This window comes from Heloderma suspectum, chromosome 1, assembly GCF_057233095.1.
Source record: "Heloderma suspectum isolate Gila_16-S chromosome 1, 16-S_ref, whole genome shotgun sequence".
NCBI classification, from domain to species: domain Eukaryota; kingdom Metazoa; phylum Chordata; class Lepidosauria; order Squamata; family Helodermatidae; genus Heloderma; species Heloderma suspectum.
The window spans coordinates 106,385,912-106,402,787 of NC_139458.1; the positions used below are offsets into that span (position 1 = coordinate 106,385,912).

Sequence of the window (16,876 nt, forward strand, 5' to 3'; positions counted from 1 at the left end):
AAGCTAGAATAGCGAAGGTGATAGCATAGTAATTTTCTCCTAGATGTACATGCTTCAACAAAAATAAAATAGAAAGCAGGTAGGAATATTATGCGCATATTCACGAATGTAAAAAGTAAAACACATATAACTACTTGAAGACTTCTTGCCAATTTGCATTAATGTGTAAACATGAATTACCTTTATTCGCTGCACAAAATCAGGCACAAATCCTGCTGTATATGCCATTCTCATTTTACCAGTATCTCTAACACCCCAAGCATAAGCACATAGGAGCTGTTCACATGACACAAGTTGCAGCACATGCAGGGCATGTGCAGTTGCCATTTTGAATATATAACCCTTGCTCAAGAGTTGTCGTGTTTTGCGAACCTGACAAGCATGGGTTATGTAAAGGTTAAACAACCCTCACATAACCCATGGTCTGTTTTAGAGTTCTGCAAGGGTTGTTTAACCTTCGCATAACCCATGCTCACTAGGTTCGCACAACATGACAAATCCCGAGTGGGGGTTGCATATTCAACCTGCCACCTACAGGCAACGTGACTCGCTGTGGGTTGAATAACCCACGACAAGCTGTGGTGTGTCAACCAAACCCAGTCACAGGCTTGAAACCTAACTGTTTGCTTTGTTAGTGCAACTCTCCTTCCAGGAGTGAACTCTCCTTTCACCCACAAAGCAAAGTTAGGATCCATGCCACATTTTATTTATTTGATGTATATCCCACCTTTCCTCCAAGGAGCTCAAGACAGTGGGCATAGTTCCCTTCCCATTTTTATACTCAAGATGACCCTGAGAGATAGGTGAACCTGAGTGAGAGTGACTGACCCCAGCTCACACAGTGAGGTACAATACTGAGACAGGATTTGAACCTGGGTCTCCCTAGTCATAGTAATGTTATTAGAATTGAGATGGAAAGTTTATTCCACCAGTAATAAATTGTCCTTAAATGTAGCTTATGTAATGTTACTAACAGCTCCTTCACTGTAAGCACCATGGCTTCCTCCTGTATGCTGTTCTGTACATACCCAAAAATTATGCAATCAAGTTCCAGACAGTCTGTTCATATGGAACAGCTTCCAGGAACAGAGCTTAAAATATTGAATCCTTTCATAATTTCATCAACATTTTAATGAAATCAGTTCTGATCTTAGTGGCCTCTATGTAGAGATCCATGGCAGAGATATTCCGAGGGGGGGAGGGATGTACATTTCCTCTGAAATACTCCAAAGTTCTTCTACTCAAAAGAAGCAGGGAAGGACTGTTTTGAGTAGATATGTAAATGAGAACTCCTGACTGCATCATGCACACTCTAACTCATGTGATACATTTTCACAGCCAGCATTACGCAAGCCAGACTTCTCATTGTTCCCTAAAATTAAGACCCTTACAAGTAGTTCATTTCACTTGTTCAGAAGGAACATGATTTTAAATTAAAATTACAATAAAAACTGCACAAACAAGAAAAAATTAGATTTATAAAAGGGAATATCAGATATAATCAGAAGTGTTATTCATTACTTGGATACCAGCAGTTTCTCTTTGACTGATCTGTTGATCTGTTTGGTTTTTTTTAAAGGAAGAAGAGTAACCTCAAAAAGATTTCCCCAAAGCTATCTAAGAGCTGATATTATGACCAAGATTAGAAAGAATAACTCTTTGCTCTGTGCTGATTTGACCATAAACAATTAGGAATGGGATCACAGGACACAGGATGAAGAAAGCAATTCAAAGGCCCATTATCATTTGGGCCAAACTAAACCTTTGTTAAAGCACACATAGTGAAGCTACATGTAGTAGCTTTCTCTACTCTTCTGTAAGTGTATGCGACCCCAATTCAACTTGGGGCCATGGCACTCCAGGAGAGGAGGATTTAAGTTTCCTGAACCTATTTTTTTCCCCCAAAATTCCACCAACACCATCAAGGGGGCATTAAAAAAGAAGACAAGCTTCCACTGACTCCAACGCAGTTCTCTTTTTTCACTCCCCTCCCATGTGGGAGGGGTGGAATTTCACCAAAAAAAAATACCAGGTTGGGAGGGGAAGCTTAAATCCTCCTCTTCCAGAGTGCCATGCTTCCAATTCCAAATCCAGTACAGGAGAATAGAGAAAGCTAGCACACACAGGTCCACTATGCCTGCTTTAATGAATGTTTAGTTTGGCCCTTCGAATTATTTCCCAAGAATGAAATAGGAATCCACCTGTGGGTTTTGAAGACTTTGTGGGTAAACTGCCAGGCTCCTAGCAGTGTTTGGGTATATTGGGAGTCAAGGTCAGAACAGGAGGGTAATATGAATTCACTTCCAGATCAGAACATATGGGCCCTCGACAAGTTCCAGTAGTGGTTCTCCCTTGGTAGACACCAGTGATTCTCGATTTGACCACACTGCATCCCTTTGGCTAGTTTGGTATGGCAACCACAGGTAGAGAAACTAACACAGAACAAGGCAGAAAGAAGTAGCTCCAGAGAAGTAAAAGCCCAGAAATCTCCTTTAGCTCATATATACTTTTGAACAGCTGAACAACTACTCTGCTTACAACCAAATCTTGGTTCAGCATGTGATGTGAAGCAAGCAGGAAAAAAATGCATGAATTAAAAAAATCACCAGGTGCCCCATGTTATTTTGGATCCAGGGGTATCAGGGACAAACTAGACATGATGCCAAGCATTTAATTCGCTCCTGTGTGGTTTATTAGCCATGGGGAACCAATCCAAATTGGGGCTATAGCGCAAGGAGAGGGGAATTAACCCTTTGCTCCCGATTATGGTCACGATCCAGATCAGAGGCCCCCACATTTGCCCCAGGAGGAAAACTGTCACTAGACCAACAGCAGTTTTCCTCCTGGGGCAGATACCCGCTTCAGGGGGCAAATCCACACTGGGGCAGCAGTGGGGACCAAGGGTTAAATCCCACCCGCGCCATGGTGCCAAATCATCCAAATCATGTCCCCCAGGGCTTCAATTTAGTAAGCAAAACCCAAGCATATAAGGGCCAACCAAGTGCTAACGGTCATGTTTAGATTGGCCCTCAGTCTCCGGAATTTCAAAGTAAGTTATATTCATTTAAGTGTAGTTATGTGTACTGCATCCATACTGCACATTTCCTGCATTCTCAGTTTGTACTTCGGTCCCTAGGATGATCATCCTAGGGAAACCACAATGTATGATATCATGCAGGCTTTCTCACGCTAACACTAAACGTCCCTTGAGTGCACCCAGGCAGAGCCCAGAACTTTCTGCATCTACCATGAGATCAAGGCAGGCCGTGGTTGGGCAACCTGAGGCTTACAGCTCCTGCATACACTCACTGAACAAACTGTGGAGTCTAAAAAACCCTCCAACAACCATTATTTGCACTGAAGTCAAAGGGGTTAACAGAGCTGTGGATCAATTATACTGTTAGCTGCTTCCATTGCTCTGATTATCAGACCCAAGCACAATGTAAGTGTTATGTAAGTTCAACCATGACAGGCCAGTTAATTCAAGGATTATTTTCATGGTATCCGCTACTCTCACCCATATGCACAAAGCCACATCTGCACATTGAGCTTGGGTGCTCCAACAAAACTCAGAAATCTCCCTCAGGAGACTTTGCACTAAGCACTTGGACAAGAATGCCAAGCAATAAAAAGATCTAGCAGCCCTAAAGTCACTAAAGCTATGCAGTGGCTGATGTCTGGTTTATTTATTTTCTTCTGTGTTTTGTATTATGTTCCCCAAATCCTCTATTCTAAAAAATGAAAATGAAAAGCATCTGAAATGTTTGTATAGGCAGGGGTGGGCAACTTGTGGCCCTCTCAATGTTTTGGCCTACAACTCCCATCAGCCCTAGCCAGCACAGCCAATGGCGAGGATTGATGGGAGCTGTAGGCCAAAACATCTGGAGGGACACAAGTTCCCCATCCCTGGAAAGAGGTGGGACAATTTAATCTAGGAAAAATTGAAGTATTTTATGATCTTGTCAGATCCAGTAAAATTGTACTACTACAAACACTACATGGTAGAAAGAGCAAGTGTACTTATTGAAAGCAGTGCCCTTAATTAAAGCTTGAATACATTCTCTCCTTTTCTTCACCCAAAGACAACCTCAGTATTTTACTAAAGGAATTACAAGGATTTCTAATCAAGAAGCACTATCATCTGTCTGTCTGTCTGTCTGTTTTTCTTATTACATCTTGTCCTAAAACAAATACAAATTAATGTTCTCATGCAGATGAAAATGTCTTGTGTTTAAATATTCTAAGCAGCTATTTATTACATTTTATCTCATTCTTCCTCCAAGGGGATTGAAGGGCCCTTGGGGTGAGGTTACCCCATTCTATTTTCACAACAAGCCTACTGGTAGGTTAAACTATAAGAAACTGACCAGGTTCGGACAACATGCTGCGGACCCACAACATGCCACAACATGTCATCCAAACCTGGTCACTATCTGATCCAGCAAGCTAAATGTAGTTCACCAGCCATATATTGTGGCCTGCCAGGTACTTGACATCCCTCCAGTGTTTGCAGTCCCAGCCAAAGCAGGAGGCCATAATACACAGGCTGGTGGGTTGCATTTTGTATGATAGGACAGAAGTTGTACAAGCCTACCAAGACCATTGGGTGACGCTGTAGGAATTGGAATCCTTGTGTTTTCAGTCCAAACATGTATCCATTACACTTTTTAAATATTACAGAAAATTCCAGACCTTTATGGAACATTGGGGGGGAGGGGTCCTGAAAAACCAGAATTCTCACCACCACCAAGAGTAAGTTCTTCCAAACTTAACAACAACATATGGAAAATAAATTTTCATAAATTGGCAAAATGTGTAGGTTTATTCAGTTGACAAAGAAACTGAGACATTTTTAAGTCACCTGAATAGGAAGGTAATGCCTGGGATACTGGAGAATCAACCCCCAAAGCCTGTATGTAAATGCTAGAGTTTTTCACAACTCCTGAATCTACATCAGGACATTCAGGGGATTACGAAAGCATGTCACTATGTGGGCAAACTATGCATTACTAGAAAATGTGTCTAATAAAAGTCTGGCCTTTTTTTCTTGGTAAACAAAAGCAGTTTTGGAGGGAAGTGATTTACCCAGAGAAGAGGGGGATGCTTAAACTAACCATTTTTCTGCTGAACCCCCACCATCCTCCCCTCCAAGCTGTTTTTCCCGCAGGGGATTCCAGTTGCATGTTTCCCCTTGCAAATATATAATTGGAATTCCACAGAGGGAAATGTGGCTTGGGGGGGGGGGGAGGAGGTGAAGCAGAAGAAGGACTAAATTCCCATCCCCTGCCTCTCTATGTAAAATTGACCAAAAAGCAGCTGTCAAAGTATTTGCATGAAAGTCAGCAAAAAAGTATCACTGCAGCAGACGTCTCATGCACACCTCTGGCCTGAGGTCAATGCAAGCTGAAGTTAAGTGTGTAAGGACAGACAGAAGAGAGGATAAAAACACAATGCTATCTATCACCCTCTCTGCTAACCATAAGAAGCACGCTACCTGATTCTGAACCTTTTCGTGGAATCTGCCTGCATGTTGTGCATTCCTCAGCCACGTATCCTAGAGTAGCCTCATGGAATATGTCAGACAAATCCGGACCAAGCTGCACAAATCTTGCCAAGACTCCACTTTCACAATACAGCATAAATTTCATACCTCAAGCTGAAGCAACAAGAATCCCTTGTCTGAAATAAACTGCTCTGAATGTTGCACTTGCATATGCTTTAAAACATTTGTCCATTTCAAGCACTAAAACCAGTTGATTTTTTAAGTCAGTAAGTAGCTGTAGGGGAAGCAATCGATTCCACTTCTACTGAAATTAAATGGTGGCATCCTAGTTACTCAAACTGGACTGGACTTCACTGAGGGAGTCTACATTTTCTCTTTCCCAAATCACAGCATTTAACAGTACAGCTTTGACTACATCTAAAATCTCTAAAATACAAAGCTAATGCAAAAGATGTTGGAATTGCTGTACTGTCCAGTGCTGTACAGCAAATGCACAGTCACCTAAAAGTAGTTTGTTATAAAAATAACAAACTACTTTTGTAGTTTCCATTTCAATCGGGCTTCAGGCCTGGTTTTGGAGCGGAAACTGCCTTGGTCGCCCTGTGGGATGACCTCTGCCGGGAGAGGGGCAGGGGGAGTGCGACCCTGTTGATTCTCCTGGACCTCTCAGCGGCTTTCGATACCATCGACCATGGTAGCCTTCTGGATAGGTTGTCTGGGTTGGGAGTAGGAGGCACTGCACTACAGTGGTTCCGCTCCTACTTGGATGGCCGATTCCAGAAGGTGGTGCTGGGGGATTACTGCTCTGTGCCATGGCAATTGTGCCATGTGGTTCCACAGGGCTCTATTTTATCCCCCATGCTGTTTAACATCTACATGAAACCACTGGGGGAGGTTATCCAGAGGTGTGGGCTGAGGTGCCATCAATATGCAGATGACACCCAGCTCTACCTCTCTTTCTCATCAAAACCAGGTGAGGCAGTGACTGTTCTGAATCAGTGCCTGGGCACGGTAATGGACTGGATGAGGGCTAATAAACTGAAACTCAATCCAGACAAGACGGAGGTACTGTTAGTGGGTGGTTTGTCTGCCCGGCTAGGTGATATTCAACCTGTTCTGGAGGGGGTTGCACTCCCCCTAAAGGATCAGGTTTGTAGTTTGGGGGTGCTCTTGGATCCAGAACTGTCACTTGAGGCACAGGTGAACTCAGTGGCACGGAGCACTTTTTATCAGCTTAGGCTGGTATACCAACTACGCCCTTACCTGGACAGAGATAGCCTTGCTACAGTTATCCATGCTCTGATAACTTCTCGTCTGGATTACTGCAATGCGTTATACGTGAGGCTGCCTTTGAAAACGGTCCGGAAACTTCAGCTGGTCCAAAATAGGGCAGCAAGATTGTTAACAGGGACTGGCCTGCGAGCTCATATTACGCCAGTACTTTTCCAGCTGCACTGGCTGCCAGTCCATTTCCGGGCCCAATTCAAAGTGCTGGTGTTAACATTCAAAGCCCTTAACGGCTTGGGGCCAGGTTACCTGAAGGATCGCCTCCTCCCATATGTGCCTGCCCGGACCTTAAGATCATCATCAGCGGCCCTTCTCCGTGAGCTCCTGCCAAAGGAAGTGAGGCGGGTGGCTACTAGGAGGAGGGCTTTTTCTGCTGTGGCACCCCGGCTCTGGAATGAGCTCCCTAGTGAGGTTTGCCTGGCGCCTACATTGTATTCCCTTCAGCGCCAGGTGAAGACCCTTTTATTTTCCCAGGCATTTTAGCATTTTAGCTTTCTAAATTTTTATCTTTGCTGTTTTAAATCTGTATTTTAAACTCCTGCACTGCTGCTAGGTTTTACTGTGGTTGTATTGTTATATTGTGGTTTTAATGTTCTGTATATTTTAAATTGTTTTATTGTGTGTTGCTTGGATTTAATTTTTGTGAACCGCCCAGAGAGCTTCGGCTATTGGGCGGTATAGAAATGAAATGAAATAAATAAATAAATAAATAAAAACAGTCTGGAATTATTTCTTAGCTATTTCATGATTGTCACGTGGAAGAACAAACTTCAGCTTCAACTACAGTTTACAAAGAGAATTCTCTTTCAGGGATAGTGGGGTAACTCTCCCACCAACATATAATTCTAACTGCATCCTTCATGGTCTAAGGGTTTTTTTTAACTGTTCTGTGTGAAAAAGCAACTATTTTGGAAGTTATTAATATATTAGCACTGGCAATGAACTACTCTCTCTTTCTGTGTTGCTGAAAAGAAGTTATATTTCCATTATGTTTAATCAAGAGCTCTGCATAGTTCAAAAGTTCTTTTTGAAATTTTGAAATTAGTTCAATGGGGGCACGGGAGATACCTTATCTAGTACTTTGTATCTCTTAGCAAGTACAGTTCAAAGTAACAACATGCTTTAGAATTTTCACTATGCAAAAACTCTTAGCACAATGAATAAAAGACCCCATTCGCTTTGGGTCAACCTGAGGTCAAGAGCTGCTCCTTTTGTTTTATAATTTAACTTATCCATCAGACCAATAGGAAAAAAGGAGCTTAACTAAAAATAGCTGATAAAGATCAGACATTACTAAACAATAGGAAGGAAATCAGGAGTTTAAGACTTCACTTAGTTCTTAAAATGCAGGTCCCTGTGTGTGCCTGTGTGTACGCACACACATGCACGCACTTTGCCCATGTAAGTCCTTATACTGTCAGTGTGAGCTCACACACCACAATACCAAAACATAGCAGGCTTGAGCAAGGGACTTTTTGCTCTGCCTTTGTTGGTTTAAGTTCGGACCATAAACATTATTTTAATGCAGTATTTGTATTTCTTGGGACTAATAGTTCAGCAGTCTTGAAATCCTTTGTCTTCCTTGTTGTAAGAGGAATGCAGCATGCGACACACGTTCCCCTTACAACAAGGAGGACAAAGGATTCAGTGATCAGGAGACAATTAGTCCCAATTAGGCCTATTTCGCAGCTGAGTGGAAAGGGTGGGGGAAGGGTGCTCACATTTTCAAGAAATATGTCCCTCTGGCAAGTTCCAGTGAAATCAATAAAGCTACAAGTCTGTTACCAAGCCTGCAACTCACATACAAAATTGTGCTGAGCTTTACCAAGCATTGACTTCTGGAGTTCTTTGAACACTATTTTGCCTGAGAAACCATGCAACAAATTTTTGAAATCTTTGGCACTCAGTTTAGAGTAGGGGATGGCAATAATTCTAATTTAGAGGTGGGCAACATAGATTTCCAGGCCACAATTAGTACAGCCTACAGGCTAACATTTCAACTCTTCTTTTTTAAAGAAAGGTTTTTAGCCCTCATGGTTGCAAACATGTTTGAAAATGTTATCACAATAAATGCTAAAAACATTTGCTTTAAACCATTTTTAAAAGTCCAAATTCTTTGTTTTTCTACTTTTGTGATTACGAAGTCATTGTATTGTGAAGACTCTGGAAGGGCTGGCTTGTTTTTCACTACCAAGAATTAGAATACTGTAAAGTATGTGTAAATTATCCACTGTAAAATATCCAGTTTACAAAATATGATTTGGATTCCAGTGTATGCATAGTGACAGGCAAATTATGTGAATCAAATTCCATTAAAATAACTCTCTTGATATAATTCCAAGGTCACTAAAAAGAAGTTCAAAAATCAATGTGAATGCACTGTTAATACTTACATGTGTACATGTGGAGGCTGGAACCTGCTCTGGTTAATGTTGTAATGTGTGAATGCCTGGGTTGGATTTGAGCTGTATTCATCCACTGAAATCGTAACTTTGCCTTGTGAAGGAATTCCATGAGCCATGCTTCCTCTTTATAGACATGAGCAACTTACAACTTTCCAGAGCAAAGGATGGGCATTGTGTTTCAGCCAACGTTGGAGCCTAAAGATCTCCTCATGAACTCGACAGACTTCTGGAAAAACAGAACAGTACAGAGACATTTATCAGTTTGAAATTCCACTTAGGACTTGAGTTCAGTCTAGCCTGTGATGACTTCCTATTAATATATATAGTGATGTATTCTTAATCTCATAGTATTATATATACTAATAGCAAACACATTCTCTGAATGTGGATTCTTATGTAGCTGAAACAGCAGCATCTGTGCACAAGAGAGATGTATCAACAGGCTTGGGGAAAACTTGGCGGGGGTGGGTGGGGAGAGTCCAAAACAGCCCAATCAGGGCTGAGCATGCTCAGTGGCCACTGAATGCTGGTTGATTGTTGGAGGGAAGAGAATGGAAAACTAAGGAGGAGTGAAAATTGGGTATCCTGGAAAAGGAGCACTTCACACTGCAACAGTTTGTTGCAGGTCCCACTTGTTATACCTAAATGTGATTAAGCTTGTTATTCTGATATGTTTAAAGTATATTTAGGGAGTTCAGAGAAAATTAAAAATAATATGCAACTCTTTGTAATTTTAAAGAAATACAGTGTACTAATCACAGCTGTAATTCTTTCTGATTTTTTTCCAACCCCACACCTTTGGTCCACCTGTGTCCTCCATTCCCCCTCTCCTCCCTCCTCCAAACATGCACTACAAATATTGTTCCAAGTTAACGATTCTCATAACACTGTATAAAAGACAGCTCTGTAAAACATACAAAAATATTCATCCATGTTCCACATTTCACAAGGTTAATGCTGGCATGACAAGGAATGTGATATGATTATATAAATCTATCATGATGTGTGGCCACATTCAGGATACTGTGTACAGGTCTATAGTCCCTCCATTTCAAACAGGATATCGTAGAGCTGGAAAGGTGATAGAAAAGGGCAACTAAAATGATCAAGGAGTTGGTCACAAGGTCAGGCTAACAAGAATGGAGCTTTCTGGTTTAGAAAAAATACAACCAAGGTATACATGTCAAGAATGTAGAACATCATGAATGATGTGAAAAATGGTTCGAGTTCTATTCTTTCCTCTCTCTTTTCTCATACTGGAATTCAGGATTATTCAATTAAATTCACTGGCAATGGGTTCAGGACAGGCAAGAATTATGCATTCTTATAACAATAGATAATTAACTCATGGAATTCACTAACCTAAGATGTGGTGACTCCCACTAGCATGTCTTTCAAAAATGATTAGACAAGAATACGTATATCAGTGTCTATTAGCCATGATAGCTAAATACAGCATCAATGTATGCCCCCAAATACCAGATTCTGAGGACAAACAAAAGGGGTTGGCCATCACCATCGTGATCCCCTTGTGAATATCCAGAAGCAACTAGCAGCCCATTACTGGAACCAGAACGCAGGACTAGATGGACCTTGGTATGGTCCATCCATCAAGGCAATTCACATGTTCTAAAGGGCACTGCAAAAGATGGCTTCCTTTCTATTATTTTCTATCAACTACCATTCCACCAAGGGCTGCCAACTTCCCTTAATTATTTAACCCCCCAAAAAAGGTATTTAACCCAAAGGAATTTATAAAAAATATATGAGAGAAATGCATCACCTATTGCCCCATCCCCATGAATTTAAAGGCATTTTCATTCTAAGCAAAATATTACAATTCTATACATTTGTGAAACACGTTGTGCCAAATTGCTTTCACTATCCCAAATTTATCAAAATAATTCTGATTACGAATAATCTTCCCCACCTAAAGATGTATAATGTTAAGCCACCAAGAAATTGGTTATCTTAATGCACTCTGTGCACACCTCCTCCTTCTCTCATATTTCTCTGTAAGTCACTACCATTTACACAAAGGTTTACACCTACCCACCCCAGCTGCCATTAGATAGAACTAGTTATACAACCTTCAGCTATGGGCTCAAGATATACTAAAGGCCAACAAGCTAAGCACAAGCCTAAATGGCAAAACTTCTAATTACAACTCTGAGGAAAGAAACAACCCAAAGAGATACCAAAAGATATTAAAAGAATGTCGCAGAGAACACTGGGAAAATGAATGGATATTCAAAATTGGAGTGATTTCAGCTTTTGGTTGAGGTTCACCCTGAGTCTTCTGGGGTGTGATTAAAATCCAAATAGATAAATAGGTGTGCACGTTCAGTGACTGCAAAAGAGGTAATGTTAGCGTGTATATACTAGCTCTAACTATAAAGCACTGCTTCCTAAAAGAGTTAATATCCTCAATTATTAGCAAAAGTAGAGAAGAGCAATCTTGATAATGTACAATAGACCATGCTACATTTTTTTTTCCTATAATGATGCTGTAATGGATCTAAATAAAAACAAGATTTGCAAGATGAAAATTCAAATATTGTAAATATATAAAATACTAACTCTGAAATCTAGTTCAGCACGAAATTCTACAAAAAGGCCTTCCAAATGGCAGATGGCCTGCCATAGGCGATTTATTTTATTATTTTACAACCTCAGGCCTATGTAGGCTTCCATATGCTAAATAGATGAAGCAATCCCACAACTTCCTGTCCAGAAATCAGGGTCTTTCTTTCCTTCATCTCATGTACAGGAAAAACAAGCATAATGAAAGTTAAGATCCCACCAAGTGGATCTTGCCCAAAATCTCTTGTGATTCAGGGTATTTCAGAGAGGGTGTTTCTAGTCTTTGTCTCAGGCTCTGATGTTATAAAATATATATAATAGCTCAGAGATGAAATCGCTGGAGTAAGATTTCCTACGTCAGATCTTTGCCCAGTTTGTGGTACAAGAGAACTGCCTACAAATTGTAATGAAGGAGCGTTGCATACCAACTTTGCAGCTGTTTCCTTAATTTCCTCCACAATTATATTTTACTGTTATTTTGCATAACAGTAAAACACAACACCTGCTTCCAATTGCAGTTCTGTTGTGAAGACTGTAATTCTCTTTTGAGATACTAACTATGAAGACAGTGTGCAGTGTGGAACTGCATAATTGCACCGCACTGAAAAGTAAATACAAATGAAAACATCTTCCCGTTAGAGAAATGACTGTCATTAAAAAAGAATGTTAGCCCTGAGAGCTTAGGGATGGAGAAAAAAAGAACGTACTTATATTACGAGAATTTTAGTCTTGGTGTAGATTAGGGAGTAATGTTGAAATGGCGTGGCCAATTTTTTCTCCCCCAAAGCAGATTCTACTGGGTAGAATACAACATTAATGAAACACACTCATCCTTTTTCTGCCCTTTAGAAAAGATAAGCCATCATATTTTCATTAATTGAGTGTAGGCAAAAGGCAGAATTCTATGTTTTATAGTTCGCAGAACTTAAGGAGAAATAAATCGAACGCAGTGAGAAGAATAAAGTGTCTACAACTAATCCTATATATGTGTCATATAATATTCAAAACTTTAACTGTCAGAAAAACATTCAGCTAACTCAAAGCTGAGGGAAGATATTGATAAACATACAGAATTCTTTGAAATTCAGTTTCTCGAAGATGCGTAAAAGCGAAAGCTTACACTCACATTCTAATTCTATGTAACTTCCTGTACACAAATGGCTTTTAAAAGGTCAATCAGTGACTGTGAAACTAGTAAAGAAAGTTAATATATTATGTCCAACCAGACTGATTTTACTTCCATTTTATTAATTTTCCTTTAATGTTTTTCTAGCACAACACAGCTCTCATATTGAAGTGCCTGATTCTGATCTGCTTTAAAAAGGGACTCTTTCAAGAAAATGCAAGAAAGAAGCCAAGTACTTCAAAACTTTCACAAACAAATGTATATTAGCCTCCCCATAAAGACTTTTGTTTCAGTGCTATAGTTCTTTTCTCTTGACACCAATCAATTCCTTATGATGGTGCCTCATCATTTCTTTTATTGTCATAATTTCTGCATTAAAATGAGTTGTAAGGATAGTAGCATTATGGAACACATACACCCTCAACTATTCCATTATGCAATACAATCTTATATCACATATTACTGTAAAAGTCAGAGGACAGCCTGAGTGACAGTAAGCATCCTACAAGAATACAGTATGTTTCTACAGTGGAAAAATGTCACAAAGGCATATGAAAGTACTGATTCAGTTTGAAGTCTATAAAAAATACAAAGGCAAATCATTTATTAGTAGTTTATATCACAACTTTTGCCCCACAACAAAAGCATTGTGAACGTTCCCAACACAATTTCATCACCAAATAGTGTCAGAGCCGAGAATATCATTATGTATGTACATAGTAAATGAACAGTAAATGAACGAAAATTAAAAATCAAACTCACAACTGCATTGGTATTAAAAGAACAAATACGAATGTGAAGGGGATCCAACTCTACATTTGGAGTATTAGGCTTCCTTTACTTGTGACTAGTTTTAGTTGGAGGAAATTTATTCCTGAAGAATTAAAAATAAGAGCAAAGAGTTAAGTAAGATACTGATACCAGGTTCATGTCAAGCACCTGTTATTCTGGGTTTGACAGAGCAACAATGCAGTGAATGTGCAATCCTGTGCATGTATATTCAGAAGAAAGTCCCACTTCGCTTCAACTTACTCCACAGTAAGCTTTTCTAGGATTGCAACCTAAATAAATGTAATGGTTGGACAGTTTAGGCTGCAATCCACCCATCTGAGAAGATATAAGAATTGTTATAAGAATCTCAAAGAAGAGATGCGAGTGTGTGTGTTTAGTACTTTCCTATTGCCTTTTCTAGCCTAAGTTTATCTAATCACTACAACCATGTGCAATGCTAACTTGAACAGATCAGAACCTAATCCCTGTTTATATCCACCCATCCCAGCATATCTTTTTAATTTAAACGTAATTCATTATCCACCCTATTCATATCTCCAGGTAGGCTGTCCTGGGGGCGGGGGGCATAAAAGTTATATCAAAGAAATGTTGACCAGAAAAACTGCATCCCAAACATGACTTATAAATAAAACCGAACCTGTTTTCCATTCACAAAAGCTGCTGCTGTACACACACACACACACACACACACCCTTGGCAACCCTTTCTCCTTACAGATGAAATCTTAGAGCAAACTGCCATCCCTCTGTTGAAATTATCCATTTCCCGAGGCACCTTTAGTTCAGAGGCAGGCAAGAGCAAGGAAGTGGCATAAAAAAGAGGTACCAGTTTGCCCACACTACCTCTTCGCGGCAGTCAGTCCGTGCCCATCTATGCGGTGCTGGATACACTTTCTCTCCTGCTTATCTCTGGGCAACTCTCCTGGAAAGGTGGCTGCACTCCTCTGAATCCACGCTGGGTGTTTGGTCTGTTTCCTCTCTGCCTCTCTCATTCCCTCTTCCCAGTGCTCGGAATGATTGATCACAATCACCGGCCAATAGCTTTGACACCGCACCATCCTGGCTTTTCTATCGCATCCCCCCCTTTCCCAACGTCATTCATCCCCTTTCCACTCAAGCTGGCATTATAACCCAAATCAAATGCATTAAAAGAAACACCTCACTCCCTAGAAAGCTTCACATTTTTCAACTGTTCTATTGTTGGGGAGCTCCCCCCCCCCGTTCTAAACCCCTTTCTCCGTATTTTGTGTGTGTATGCGCGCGCGCTTAAAAGTTTTCATCCTCTTCTGCTCGGATCTCTACAATTACGGAAATCTTTCCCCTTCCCCAATGTGCCCCGCACCGATTCTTCTTGCCCACATTTTACACTACACGAAAACACCTAGCAGGAGGTCGGATTGATGGCGGGGGGGGGGGGGGGAAGCTAACAACCTAATCATGCAGCAAGGGAGAAAATAATAATTGCAACCGCGTGCATTACAGCATTGGCAATTTCAGCTTTCTTTTCCTTTCTCTCTGCCCCCCCCTGCTTCACCCCCCACACACACCCATATCCCCCCCCATGAAATGCCTAAAGGTCGCCAAGTGCCCTTAGGCCGCGGTGGGATCATTGATTTCAAAGCATGCTTAGGAGAGAGGGAGGGAGAAATGTAGCTGTCTCGCTTGCATGTGAAAGAGACATGGAAAACTCCAGCTCGGAATAGTAAAGAAACCCATTTGCAATCGCTACTTTTTCAGTTCTCTCCCTCCCCTTTTCTTTTGCTTTGAGAACGGGGGGGGGGGGGAGAAAACGCCTCTTAGAAATGCAGAGAATATGGCAAGAAGAAACCATTTGCCGCCGCCACTCCGCCCCACACCTTCGTCCTCCCGCCAGTCGCACGTTTCAGTTTTTAACGCGAACTGTACTTTGCATTTCACTCCCTCGATCTGCCGTTCCGCCTCGCTCTCTCCGGCAAGCCCTGCGCGGCGCACGCACAATGCTCCCTTTTGGCCTACCCTCCCCCGGTCGTGCTCTAACATTATAACCTCGATCACCCGAGACTTTCGAGTAAACAGCCAGCAAAATTAATCTCCGCTGCCAAATCTATTCCCAAACCGCCGCCTCCAGCCCCCTTGCCCCTCCGCTAGGCAAGAAATTAACGCCAAAGCACGGAGGGGGGCAGCAGGAGGAGGAGAGATGGGGGCATTAGAAGCTGGGGGGGGGAGGGGGAGGAAGAGAGAGGAGGAGGAAGAGAAACAGGCAGTCGCGCAGATCCACAAATTAGCCTTCCTTTTGAAACGATTTTTGCACAAAAATAAAATAAAAAGAATCCGGCTCTACACACGATCGCCTTGGCGAATGGCAGATAAGCAGCCGGTTTGAGTCTCGATTATTGTTTGCTGCTGCGTGCCCTCTCTGATCCCCTTGTACATGACAAGGCACCTCTAACCCAGGGCTTTGTGTTTTGTTATTAGTAATTCTGTCTCTCTCTCTCCTTTTCCTTCTTCCATCTGATCCCTCTTCCTTTCTCTCTGGTCGAGGGTGGATGATTTACCTTCGCTCCCTCTTTTTATTTTCCTGGATGTTGATGTGTATTCCTAGGGATGCCTTCAGTGCTGGGGAAGGAGCCGATCCATGAGGGGAGGAGGTGAAGCTGCCGAGAAGCTGCTGGTTGCACAGAAGCGGAAGAAAAGGAGGAGGGAAGGGGGGGAAAGGCGAGGAAAGGCTTTGCAAAGGTGGACGGCTGGTGCAAGGCAGGGCAGAACCTTCGACCTTCCAGGATCCCTGGAATGGAAATAAGAGGCAGACACCAGACAGACAGACAGACAGGGGGGGGGGGACGGAAGGAAGGAAAGAAAGAAAGAAAGAGAGCAGCCTCGATGTCGACTGGAGAGCGAGAGAGAAAGAGAGAAAGAGTGAGAGAAAGGGGAGCGAAGAAGGAAGAGTGCAGTGAGTAAGGACTGCCACTGGGGTCAGGGAGCACCAGGAAACAGGGCGGCCAAGGCGCTCTCCTCACGCGCGCGCGCGCGCGCACACACAGAGGCTGCCAGCTCCTCCTTGCTGCTGCTGTTTTCTTCACCCCCCCACCCCCCCAGCCAAAAAAGGAGAGCATCTCCCCCCCCCCCCGCCAAATCGCTGCAATCTTTCGCCCTCCCCTGGATGCTGAAAGACTGAATACAAGAGGAATGCTGGGTCACGGGT

General features: G+C 42.0%; 1 protein-coding gene across 4 annotated transcripts in view; it reads right to left on the reverse strand.

Moving 5' to 3' along the window:
- Positions 1 to 16,649, reverse strand: part of MPPED2 (metallophosphoesterase domain containing 2) — a 171,148-nt gene extending 154,499 nt beyond the window's left edge. The window contains exons 1-2 of one of the 4 annotated variants that reach the window (XM_084852867.1): positions 16,230 to 16,649; positions 9,184 to 9,421 (exon numbers count right to left, since the gene is read on the reverse strand). In XM_084852867.1, coding sequence (XP_084708993.1) covers positions 9,184 to 9,311 — 128 coding nt within the window. In that variant the 5' untranslated portion in view covers positions 9,312 to 9,421; positions 16,230 to 16,649. Of the gene's footprint in view, positions 1 to 9,183; positions 9,422 to 14,538; positions 15,377 to 15,551; positions 15,849 to 16,229 lie in introns of those variants that run through there. The other 3 variants (XM_084852885.1, XM_084852893.1, XM_084852876.1) reach the window with 3 other exon arrangements.
- Positions 16,650 to 16,876: the final 227 nt, after the last annotated feature.